The 12655-nt window shown below is 44.4% G+C and overlaps 1 protein-coding gene across 9 annotated transcripts in view; it reads right to left on the reverse strand.

The window, feature by feature from the left end:
• Positions 1 to 12655, reverse strand: part of LOC115150306 (pleckstrin homology domain-containing family A member 6) — a 179434-nt gene that overhangs the window by 67320 nt on the left and 99459 nt on the right. For 6 of the 9 annotated variants that reach the window (XM_029693453.1, XM_029693447.1, XM_029693451.1 and 3 more), the window contains exons 3-6: positions 12467 to 12611; positions 12184 to 12288; positions 11386 to 11458; positions 2126 to 2226 (exon numbers count right to left, since the gene is read on the reverse strand). In XM_029693453.1, coding sequence (XP_029549313.1) covers positions 2126 to 2226; positions 11386 to 11458; positions 12184 to 12288; positions 12467 to 12595 — 408 coding nt within the window. In that variant the 5' untranslated portion in view covers positions 12596 to 12611. Of the gene's footprint in view, positions 1 to 2125; positions 2227 to 2325; positions 2866 to 11385; positions 11459 to 12183; positions 12289 to 12466; positions 12612 to 12655 lie in introns of those variants that run through there. The other 3 variants (XM_029693452.1, XM_029693450.1, XM_029693455.1) reach the window with 3 other exon arrangements.

The raw sequence follows: 12655 nt of genomic DNA on the forward strand, positions 1-12655 counted from the left end.
CCCGTATCAACCCGTATCAACCCCTCCTCAGCCCAAGGGGCTCCACCAGACCAGACGAGGGTGGCCAACCCAAAAACACACCTTCCCTTCCCCCCACTCACGAGAGCCTGACCAGACCAGACCACCACCCGGTATTAGTACTGAGAACACTTAAACACTATGACATACCTGTACTGTCTGTCTGTCTTACAATATAACAGCACTTACCCCTGTATATCTGGCTGCACATCCTCCTTTACTTAGACACTGTGATATATCTTAACCCCCATGTACTGTATACTATCTAATCCCAAATACCTGGCTAATACAGAGAGCCACGTTCCTGGGACAATACAGAACAATACAGAACAGTGCAGTACAGTACAGCACAGCACAGCACAGTACAGTACAGCACAAAGCCCTTAAAAGCAACATTGAAAACCATGTACTTGGTTGACTTGTTAACACAGAGCATTAAGATCCATCTCATAGCTTGTAAAGCTCCAGTATTATAACATCAGAAACACAGACAGCCTTTTGTAGACCTACGCAGCACTTAGTGCATCCAGTTATAGTCCACACTGTCAATACCTAAAACACTAAAGGTCTCTGTAGAAACCCCTGGCTGGTCTGCTCTGTCCTCATGACTCATTCATACTGTCTCACACTGCCTCCCTGTAGAATCAACACCAGGCAGCAGGCTAACAACACGGAGGGAAGGAGACTAATAACATTTTACTGGCCAGCACTACCAGCACCACCACAACATCCAGCTGAACCCAGAGTACTGTGTCAATGTACTGTAAGAACATGACATTTGATTATTTTGCCTATTCATCTACTGACATTCGTTTCTACAACCATGTGTACTACAGAGGAGCCAATGTAGCTGGGTGAAACCTCCAACTAGCTACTGCTCTACAGTATAGTCTACTGCCTCATAGAACTGGCAGGCAAATGCCATGTCACAACGGCACTCACAGCAGCTCTCATATCAACACCGACACACAGACGCTGGGGCAACAACGAACAATACACTGAAACGAAACACTGCAACACACATACTGTACAACCCATACATCTTAATCACAGAAACCAAATGAACCTGCTGATCTGAATAATTTGAAGAAGAGATTTGACTAAAGCATGTTGCAAAATGGTATTGTGTCACCTTTCTGAAACAGACTGTGTGTGGGAAATCCCCAAACAGGTTATACTATAACAGTGATTGCATAGAGATGATTTGTGACATACGACTAGTGACAGCGACTATGTTGGGAAATAGCTTTTAGTTGGTACTTGAACTCCACATTCTGAGATAGTGATTATTATGCATTGGCTGTGTTAAATAAAGCATTCGAATGAATGTGATATTATATATCATGCTTATATGATGTGGTTGTTTGTATGAGATTGTTTTCTTTCTCTCTCTCTCTCTCTCTCTCTCTCTCTCTCTCTCTCTCTCTCTCTCTCTCTCTCTCTCTCTGTCTCTCTCTCTGTCTCTGTCTCTCTCTCTCTCTCTCTCTCTCTCTCTGTCTCTCTCTGTCTCTCTCTGTCTCTCTCTGTCTCTCTCTCTCTCTCTCTCTCTCTCTCTCTCTCTCTCTCTGTCTCTCTCTCTCTCTCTCTCTCTCTCTCTCTCTCTCTCTCTCTCTCTCTCTCTCTCTCTCTCTCTCTCTCTCTCTCTCTGTCTCTGTCTCTGTCTCTCTCTCTCTCTCTCTCTCAGCATTATTTTTATTAATGTGCACTTCGATGCAAAGTACAGTGTGAGGAGAGAAAGAAAGAAAGAGAAAGAGAGAGAGAATAAATAAATACATATAGGTGTTTGGTTTTGACAGGCTGCCAGACATCTCTGCTTATTCCCTATTATCCCCACTGTACACTTCCACTACTGTCCACAATGTCACCACTTCTCCCTGGGTATTCCCTATTATCCCCACTGTACACTTCCACTACTGTCCACAATGTCACCACTTCTCCCTGGGTTGTCTGAGGGACAATCACGTGTCCCCAGCATCCAAACCCCAACAAAACCATCAGCCCCAATCCTAGAGTATTTAAATGGCCCCAATATCACTTCTGCTCTTTCTGTCCAGGGTGATAATCGTATACTGTACTCATCGTACTGCCTCATCATCAGGGTACTAACCTTAAAGGCGTGCTTTCGGCTAATGTTATCCGACGTCTGCACTCCTCCAATCCCAAAGCTGAGCAGAGGAAGACTTCCCAACACTCCTTCCTCCTTCTCGTCTGGATTGGAGGAAGAGGAAAAAAGAGAACAAATGAAGATCAAAATAAACAACAAATCTGAGAAACAGATCTAATATGATCTGATGGGTCCAAACCTACAGTGAGTAAAGAGGACTGAATGGTAAACACAGTCAGTTCTGATGTGACAGTCGGTCCTCTCTTCTAGTTGTAGCTGTGGCTGTAGCTGGCTCAGTGAGCACTACCATAGAACCTCCCTGGAACAACAGACCCCCGTTCCACTCTACTGGAATCCTAGAATAGATATCCATGTTGGTCCAGCAGTCCAGTGAGAAGTGACGGTACACACACACTCTCTCACACACACTCTCTCACACACACTCTCTCACACACACTCACACATACTGGTGTAGATCCAACGATAGGCAGAAAAAAAACAAGCAGAGTGGTGGGAAAAATGACGAGTGCAAGAGAAGCACTTGTGCTGATTAAATAATGGAGCAGATGATGAACATTTCAGGGGCTGGAGATGAGGCTGGCAGGGTATCCACTGTAGCTACTGCCCTCTCTCTCTGTCTCTGTCTCACTCTCACTCTGCCTGGCTTTCTCGTTCTCTCTCTCTCTAGCAGAGCTGTACTGCATAGACACGAGCCTTCTTCTGTTGCAGATCTCATGTGTGTGTTTGAGAGAGAGGGAGCGAGTGAGAGACAGGGGGAGGAGGGAGGGAGCGAGAGGAGGGAGGGGGAGGCATGGTGTTTGTGTTTGTGCAATCATAGAGTACTCTCTGCGCTGTGCTCTCTGTGTGTGTGCGAGTGTGTGTGTGTGTGTTTGTGTTTGTATTAGCGATCAGCCCATGTGACTCAGTGTTGCTGGAATCCTGAAATCTGGCCTCCAGCCAACTGTACCTGCCCTCTCTTCAACAATCAGAGAGCAGGGTGTTCTGCTACACACAGACAGGTAAATAGCCACGTCTCTCTCTCTCTCTCTCTCTCTCTTCCTGTCTCCCTCTCTCCCCATCTCTCTCTCATACAAATTCAAACCTGACCTCACATGTTCTGTATTTCATGCAAAAACTCTCACACACACATTCATGGTAAGAGACACATGCTCATTCTCAAAGACACAATAACTGAAAATAAATGAAATAGCTCACACATACTGTAGGCTACCAAGTTGTACTAAATATACGGCATCATACAAACACACACAAATAATGTATGTAATAAGGAACAATGTGATTTATTGGCAAACACCCTTTCACATCCTGAGGAGAAACCTGGTGAGGAGAAATAGAGTTGTTATTGTGAAACCTATGGCAGAGCTTCTCAGCATTCAACAACCAATCCTGTCCCCACCCACGGACGCAGAGGGAGAGGCAACACACACACACACACACAACTCTGGAAAAACACACTTCTGAAGACACTCCTGCTAGCACACACACTTTTGAAGAAGCACAGTAATTGAAAGGTCCCTCCAATGACAGGTTTCCCTGTGAAAATGTCACCTCATTTTGACTCATACCATGGCAGTCTGACTCCTGTCTGCATTCCCTGCTGCTGCTACTGTCCCACCTGTTTGACACCACACAGACTCCCTCACGTGTGTGTGTGTGTGTGTGTGTGTGTGTGTGTGTGTGTGTGTGTGTGTGTGTGTGTGTGTGTGTGTGTGTGTGTGTGTGTGTGTGTGTGTGTGTGTGTGTGTGTGTGTGTGTGTGTGTGTGTGTGTGTGTGTGTGTGTGAAGGGTTAGCAGTAGTAAATCAGCTCTCTGACAGCTGTGTGTATTAGCATCCCAAAACAACAGCAGCCCCAACACTTCTGAAGATGGCAGTTACGTAAAGGGCTAACACTCTATTTCACTGAGAGTTACTCTATATGTATGCCCGGGGCACTTCGGACATTGGCGAAGTAACTTGTGAAGTAAAGTCCTTGATTGTACATACAGTATTAGACAGTCAGGATGTTTTGAGAGACTTTAGAGATGGGGGTGGTATGTAGGCTACTTGTTAGAGATACAGACCTGGAGGGATGCAGGTTCAAATCCCTGGTGGGGAAAACCTACACACACACTCTTAATGTCCAGAGCACCACCAACCCTACTCTACCTCTCCTGGCCAGGACAGCTGGCACACTTTGACAATATCACCCCCAAGTCCCAACAACAAAAGACCTTGGCCTCTTTCTGCCCATTTCTCACCCCTCTCTCCTTGCTGGCATGGAGACCGCGGCAGTAAATTGCACAGTCACACATTCTCCATTGTCATGTCTCCCTCCCTTCCTCTCTCTTTTTCCACAACACAACTAGGAGAGAAGGGCGGGAGACGAAAACATCCCATGAGACGTGTGCTGAGTCCAGAAAGAGGAATCACTGTAACCAGAGGAAGAGTCCCATGTGGCTCAGTTGGTAGAGCACGGTGCTTGCAATGCCAGGGTTGTGGGTTCGATTCCCACGAGGAACCAGTATGAAGAAAAATATATATATCACTACTGTAAGTTGCTCTGGATAAGTGTGTCTGCAAAATTACTGTAATGTCATCAAGAGAAGGGGTGAAGAATAGGAAATGGAGAAACAGTAAAAAAGTGAGTGGGGCTCAGGGGCCAGTTGCTGAATGTGAATGTGGAAAAATGACAGTGACTTCACACTGAGCTATTAAATCACAGAACAACTGAAACAATTCCATATCCAAGTAGGGTTTTTTTCCTGACTATTCTTATCATTTAATTTATCTTCTTTGCTTTGAGGACGTCCTTATTCAGGTCAGATTTGCATCTGTGTGTACGGGATAGGGTAGACAACAGGGCCAGTTCCAGGTTAACTGCCTGACTCCAGGGCATTCTAGGGCGACTTCAGGGCATTCTAGGGCGACTCCAGGGCATTCTAGGGCAACTCCAGGGCATTCTTGGGCAATTCCACGCCAGCAGAAAATATTGTTCTGTCAATTCTCACATAGGAACTTCATTGGGAGGAAGGATGTTTAACATGCTTTTTACATTTGTATCACAAACTATTTTTGAGAAAATCATGATGAAAGTGGCCATTTCAGGCCTTTGTAGACCTATACAATGATCCGTGAACTGTACATGATACAGACATCACCTTGTTGTCATTGTACTCCTAATGGTGTGCAACATGAATTTATTCAACATTAAAATATCATTAATACATTAATAACATTAATATCTTAAAACTACCCTTTTTGATGTAGCTTATTTTTAGACATATTGTTAGTAAAAAATATACTCTTCAAACATCACATTTCCAGAGTGGGCTCTCTGGAACCTTTAATGATATGACCAATTGTATACATAGAAATTGACATTATAGTTAATTAACCAATCACAGCCCTCCTTTACGATTGCACATTCAGTAAATCACCAGCAGAGGGAGTTCCTTTTGAATCCATTTTCCCATTCTCTGTGTTGGTTGTGCTCATAAAATGGATCATACTTTCAGAATTAGCAGAGTAACTCTGAAATTTGATGTACAAACAATGCATTTTTAAACAAACAAAATCAAAAAGAGTCGTTTTTGGATACTAACATCCATTTTTTTTATGTTGAATAAATGAATGTGACTTTTTTTCTTCAGAATCTAGACATACTCCATATGTTAGTGCACACTATAAGGAGTATAATGAGACCAAGATGCTGTGTGTCATGTACAGTTCACAGATCATAGGGTCTTACAGGAGGCATGTCTGAGTCTAAAAAGGACCTAAAACGGCCACTTTCATCATGATTTTAAAAAACAGGGTTTGTGATACAATGTAATTTTTTTTTATCAAACCTCCTTCCTCCCAATTAAGTTGCTATGTGAGAATTGCCAGAACAATTGAAATACCAAAAATATTTTCCTCTCCTGCTGGCGTGGTATCACCCTCTAGTATTAAAACACGGTCCTCGTTGCATCCTGTAGCTCACAGGATACAGGAAGACCCACTAACAAATTCACTCATCTTGTTCAACTTTTAACCTGGAGTTCACACTCTCTCAGGACTAGGAAAAGGTGTGTTGGACTAAGTCAACAGGGAAGAATTGTGTCACATACTCACACGTTCACTCGCACACACAGACACACAAACACGCTCACACACACTCAGCAGTAATGGATAGATAATGACTCTGACAGAGATATGAACCAGCCCTACAGTAACTAAACACACACAGAGACAGACAGACACACACACACACACACACACACACACACACAGACACACAGCCTGCACAGCATCATGGCACCAGAATATCATCATCTGATTGGTTGGGGCAATAAGTCCACTGAACTGTTAAAGAAGCATAAGAAGGAGGCTGCCCATTGTACAACATGTACTGTACAAAGCAAATGATAGAAACACACACACACCAAAACATGCACACAAGCATGCTTCCTCCCACACTTACACACCAACACACCACACACACTAAACATGGCTCTCACATGCAATCCCGGGGTCACGTTGCTACTGCATGTTGCTAGGGAATGTTGCTAGGGCATGTTGCTAGGGCATGTTGTAGGGAATGTTTACGGTGACACAGCGAAATGCTGCAGAGCTCCAAACACACACATACAGTACACAAATTCCACACCCTCATGAAGTTCTTACACGCACATGCAAGGGGTCAAAGTTCAACCCTCTATGACTGTGTGAGCAGGGAGGGTCTCGACATAGCTCATACGACTCCCTGCTTAAATAAAGATTAAATAAATAAATGACAGAATATACTACTACATGTCCTGAGATAGAGGTGAAAGAGGCACCAAGACATACTAAAACTAAATCCTCAGTCATCATTCAATATGTATTTCTTTTAGACAGCACCTTTACTCCAGCTGTTTGAGTACAGACCATCTTTGTCCCTGGGGAGGGAAATGTCACCACATCTCATGATGAATTCTATTCTACTACTACAGCCCCCTAGGTCAGGTGTGTCAAACTCATTTTAGCTCAGGGGCCACATGGAGGAAAATCTATTCCCAAGTGGGCCGGACCGGTAAAATCATGGTATATATATAACTTAAAAACAACAACTTCAGATTGTTTTCTTTGTTTTAATACGATCAACATAAAACATAAAGCTGGAGCCTGAGGACAGTGTGTCCACAATAGTACAAGCACAACATCACTATTAATCATAAAACACCTCAAGTTTATTTGAAAATTCTAAAGAAAAAGAACACACAAACACACAATGCCTCAGTGATTCACAGAAGTATATCACAGAACTATATCAGGGTGTCTCATGCAGCACTTTAAGTGGGGTTGCATAGTTTATTTGACTCCTGATACCTGGCATCTTTTAGCTTTCACCAGCGCATCAATATCAGGCGTCACACCCTGAGTGGCAGCCAACTTCGGGATGTGATTCAAGTGCTTGTGCGTGAGCCTTGAGCGCAGCTTTGTTTTATTTATGCTCATTACAGAGAACTTGCTCACAAAGATATGTGGTTCCAAACATGCACAACAGTTTTGCAGCGAGGGCTGTCAAGTTGGGGTAACCTGGCAAGAGATTCTGATAAAATGTGTCCAAGCCAGCTGCGGCAAATTTGCCCTTCATATCCGAGTCACACTGCAAGTCTATTATTTCAAGTTGGATGCTGACGGGCAGATCAGAGGGATTCACGGTGAATGGCGAGCAAAAAACGTTGAAGTCTTTCTCCAGTTCACCAAAAATCTGAAAGCGTTGCTCAAACTCCCGTAACAGTCCCGTTATTTTATCTTTGAACCGCTTCATGTCTGCCACATGTTGGGTCGCGCACACATTTTTCAGACAGGGGAAGTGAGCTGCATCACCACCGGCGAGTTGCGTCTCCCACAATGACAGCTTCAACTTGAAAGAACGTATGCTGTCATAATACTGCGTGACGACTTTGTTGCGCCATTGCAGCTGTTCAAGTTATTCAGGTGCTCTGTAACATCCACCATAAATGCAAGGTATTGCATCCATTCTGCGGAATGAAATTCTAACACTGGTTTGCCATTTTCTTCCATGAACTGTTCAATTTCTTCTCGTAAATCAAAGAAACGCCTAAGCACAGCACCTCGGCTTAACCATCTTACCTCAGTGTGGTATGGCAGGCCATAGATGTGGTCTTTCTCTCTGAGAAGGCTGTCAAACTGACGGTGATTCAGGCTTCTGGATCGGATGAAATTAACAGTTTGGATGACCACCTTCATGACGTTATCCATCTTTAATGACTTGCAACACAAAGCCTCCTGGTGCAAAATACAGTGAAAAGTCCAAAAATCATGTCCTCCATTTGCAGATTGCACTTTCTCTCTGAACTTTGTCACAACGCCTGCTTTTTTTCCCGATCATTGAGGGCGCACCATCTGTAGCCAGGCTGACAGCGTGGGACCAGTCCACTCCGACCCTGTCCAGCGCGCCGACGAGTGCGGTGAAAATATCAGCTGCTGTCGTTGTATCTGTCATCGGCACCAACTCCACGAACTCCTCGGTGACGGTCAATGTGTCATCAACTCCGCGGATGAAAATGGCCAGTTGTGCAACATCTGTAATGTCCGTGCTTTCATCAATTGCAACTGAAAACCCAATAAATGACTTTACTTTTTGCTTCAACCTGGCTGTCCAAATCCACTGAAAGATCGGAAATCCTGTCTGCAACTGTTTCTTGTCAGGCTGATATTTGCAAAAGCCTGCCGCTTTTCAGGGCACACAATCTCCGCTGCCTTCATCATGCATGTTTTTACAAATTCACCCTCACTAAATGGTTTTGAAGCCACTGCGATTTCATTAGCAATGAGGTAGCTAGCTTTCACTGCAGCGTCACTGATGTCTCGGCTGTGAGTAAACACAGACTGCTGTTTCTTCAGACCCGCCAACAGTTCATTCACCTTCTCTCTTCTCCGCTGTCCTTGAAAGTTGTCATATTTGTCGGCATGAAGACTCACATAGTGGCGACGAAGGTTATACTCTTTCAGCACTGCAACATGCTGTGAACACACCAAACATACAGCTTTCCCATTCAATTCCGTGAATAAATAGGAGGATGAACATTTTTCTTGGAACACTCTGCACTCTGCGTCCACTTTTCTCTTTTTTGACAGAGACATATTGGGGCAATGAGGGTGCCAAAGCACATAATGTTAAAAGTAGAAGCCGTAATAAATATCGCGGGCAAAACAAAGTAGCTCATCCGGACTGGCTGCACTTGCTTGACCTACTTGCTCTGCTCCAGTATAAACAGTTTGCTTGCTTAACACAATTGCTATTGCGCCATCCAGTGGACGCAATTGGAACAGCAGTTTCTTTTATTGAAAAATTGCAGCTCATTTTTATACTTTACAAAATCATCTCGCGGGCCGGATTAAACCCCTTTGCGGGCCTGATCCGGCCCGCGGGCCGGACGTTTGACACCCCTGCCCTAGGTAAAACTGAACAGGGATGGAGGAACAAGAGAAACGGCAAAACATAAAATATTACCCAAAGTAGCTGCCCCAGGTGTTCTCACTTGTGATGAGGCTTAGTGGTGCAGGTCTTAAAAACATTTAAGGACAACATGGGCTTGAGGGGTTGCTAAGAGGAAAATCACACCAGATTTCTCCTTTTCTCCTCCCCTTTCTTCCACTCTCTTTCTGTTATCTCCTCTCTCTCCCATCCCCTCCCTTCCCTCTTTTTCTGCTCACTCTCTCTCTCTCTCTCTCTCTCTCTCCTCCCCCTCCCCTCATCTCATCTCCCTCCCTCTCTCTCTCCCCCCCTTTTTCTGCTCTCTCCTTTCTCTCTCTAAATCCGGATGCGGGGCCTCACACAAGCTTTTAAAAAACAATTACATTCTGTGGATTCTGTGCTGATAAGAATAGGTCTGGTGGTAAACAAGTTACTGTAGGTATGGCTCCTGCTTTGTCTCACTCGGACAATAAGTCCTGCAGGGCATAAAATACTGATGTGTGCTTAAGACAAGAGACAAAATGACATTTTCATCATTATCATCTCCTTTCATCTTCTTGATCTTGCAAGTCACCTGTCTGTCTGTCTGTCTGTCTGTCTGTCTGTCTGTCTGTCTGTCTGTCTGTCTGTCTGTCTGTCTGTCTGTCTGTCTGTCTGTCTGTCTGTCTGTCTGTCTGTCTGTCTGTCTGTCTGTCTGTCTGTCTGTCTGTCTGTCTGTCTGTCTGTCTGTCTGTCTGAGCAACATACTTCACTATCCCACAATTCCTTCACCTAGCGTGTTATCGATGTGAGTCGATGTGAGTCACCTTCACCGCTGAGAGGGATGCATATGGGTGTGTGTGTGTGTTTACATGTCTGTCAGTGTTGTCAGTGTTGAATGTCCATCTTTAAAGACTATAATATTCAGTGAAACATATCTCTACACACTTCCATATGTACACAGAGCCACACATAATCCCACACACACACAGCTCGCACATCGACTTTGAAGACACGTCAAGCCGTGTGACATATTCAAATAACACATTGTTTATTCTCCTGGCTGTGGCTCAGAGGATAATGGATGAGGACCGCAAACACTCAGAGACTTGGCATGGAGGAGAGTAGAGACTGTTATGAGAATATGACTAGTGTTTCAGTGTGGTATTAAAGCACCTCGAACAAGTCAACAGTCCTGACACAGTGGTGATATGCGCCAAACACACAGCCCTCTACTCAGCCAACAGAACTAACACACTGACATGACATCAGGTAGCTATGGTAAAAAACACAAACAAGAGGAGAGTTTTAAATGTGACACCAGCCCACAAAAGTAGAACCTAACCAAGAATGGATAAAAGCTTTCCAGTTTTCAATCCAGATACAACCAAACAAATCCACAGAGTAGGACTCTCAAATCCACAGAGTAGGACTCTCAAATCCACAGAATAGAGAGAGAGACTGAAGAAGCAGGTGTAGTGACTCGTCTTAGCCAGGTCTTCCTTTGAAAAGACATTCGATAGCCACAAAGGGCTCTGTTTAGGGTTCTCTATAGGGAATAGGTTGGCAGTTGACACACCACCCATGTATCAGTGGGACTTCCTGGTTCAAATAAAGGTTAGATAGAAAATGTGTACATACAGTAAAATACGACAATAAATATTATATTATTTCAAATATTTCTGACTAAATTATACAATAATATTCAATAGAATAAAGCACAATGATAAAGTTGTCCTCCAATGAAGGGTGACGATGGGCTATGAAAAAAGAAAAGAGAACTAAAAGAAAGAAGGCATTGCTATCAGAGTCTACCTTTGTAGTAAAAGAGGCATCGGTCGGTGAGGACGAACCATCTCTTGTTCCACTGTTTCACTCCACTGCTGGCCTACAGGGAGACAGTGAGAGTGAGAGTGAGAGTGAGAGTGAGAGTGAGAGTGAGAGTGAGAGAGTGAGAGTAAGAGTGAGAGTAAGAGTGAGAGAGTGAGTGAGTGAGAGAGTGAGAGAGAGTGAGAGTGGGAGAGTGAGAGAGTGAGAGAGAGAAAATAACACACACAGTGAGATGGGCTTAACTGGCCTACAGGGAGAAACAGGGGGAATTACACACACAGTGAGATGGGCTTAACTGGCCTACAGGGAGAAACAGGGGGAATTACACACACAGTGAGATGGGCTGAACTGGCCTACAGGGAGAAACAGGGGGAATTACACACACAGTGAGATGGGCTGAACTGGCCTACAGGGAGAAACAGGGGGAATTACACACACAGTGAGATGGATTGAAGTCCAGAGAGAAGACACAACAGTTTAGACAATGTCAGGGGTAACACTAATACCAGACCAAAACAGTGTGAGAAATATTGCCCTATGTGAAGAAAAGGAAGACAGATATGAGACCAAAACAACATGAGAGGGAAAGCAACACTGGACCAAAACAAAGTTAGTGTCTGAGACACTGGATCAAAAACAAATGGAAAGACTAGGCATATTGGAAGAAGAGCTATATCTGGTCCTAGTTATGGGGTATTTATAGGGTATTCATGGGATATTATGGAGTATTTGAGGGGAAACTGCCTCATGTTACTTACAGTGCAATGTATAGAGCTGATTTACCTGTTTGTATAGCCAGCCCTGTTTGGTCACCTCCGCTTTAGGGTTCCTCCGCATGGAGTTAGAACGTTTCCCAAACGTAGCGGCTTTCCTTGGAGTACGAGATGCCTGGAGAGGGCAGGAGGGAAGGAGAGAGGGAAGATGAGAGAACAGAATGGAGCTCTCTGTATCATTGAATCTGTCATAAAACCTTGACGTGGCGTATGATGTAGTGAAGTGTAAAGGTGTTGTGAGGGGTGTGTGTGTGTGTGTGTGTGTGTGTGTGTGTGTGTGTGTGTGTACTGACTCGGGGTGTGAAGGGCTGGGACTGGGTCTGGGATTCAGGGGAGGATAGGTCTGATACCATGGTGGTGCTGTTGGAGTTGATGTCATTGGGTGAACTCACAGGTCCTCTACCTCCCGCCTTCCCATTCATCTCCAAATCACAGCTCCTACAGAGACACAGAGAGACAAAGAGATGAAGTCAATGACTCAC

Source organism: Salmo trutta, chromosome 16 (assembly GCF_901001165.1).
Source record: "Salmo trutta chromosome 16, fSalTru1.1, whole genome shotgun sequence".
Lineage (NCBI taxonomy): Eukaryota > Metazoa > Chordata > Actinopteri > Salmoniformes > Salmonidae > Salmo > Salmo trutta.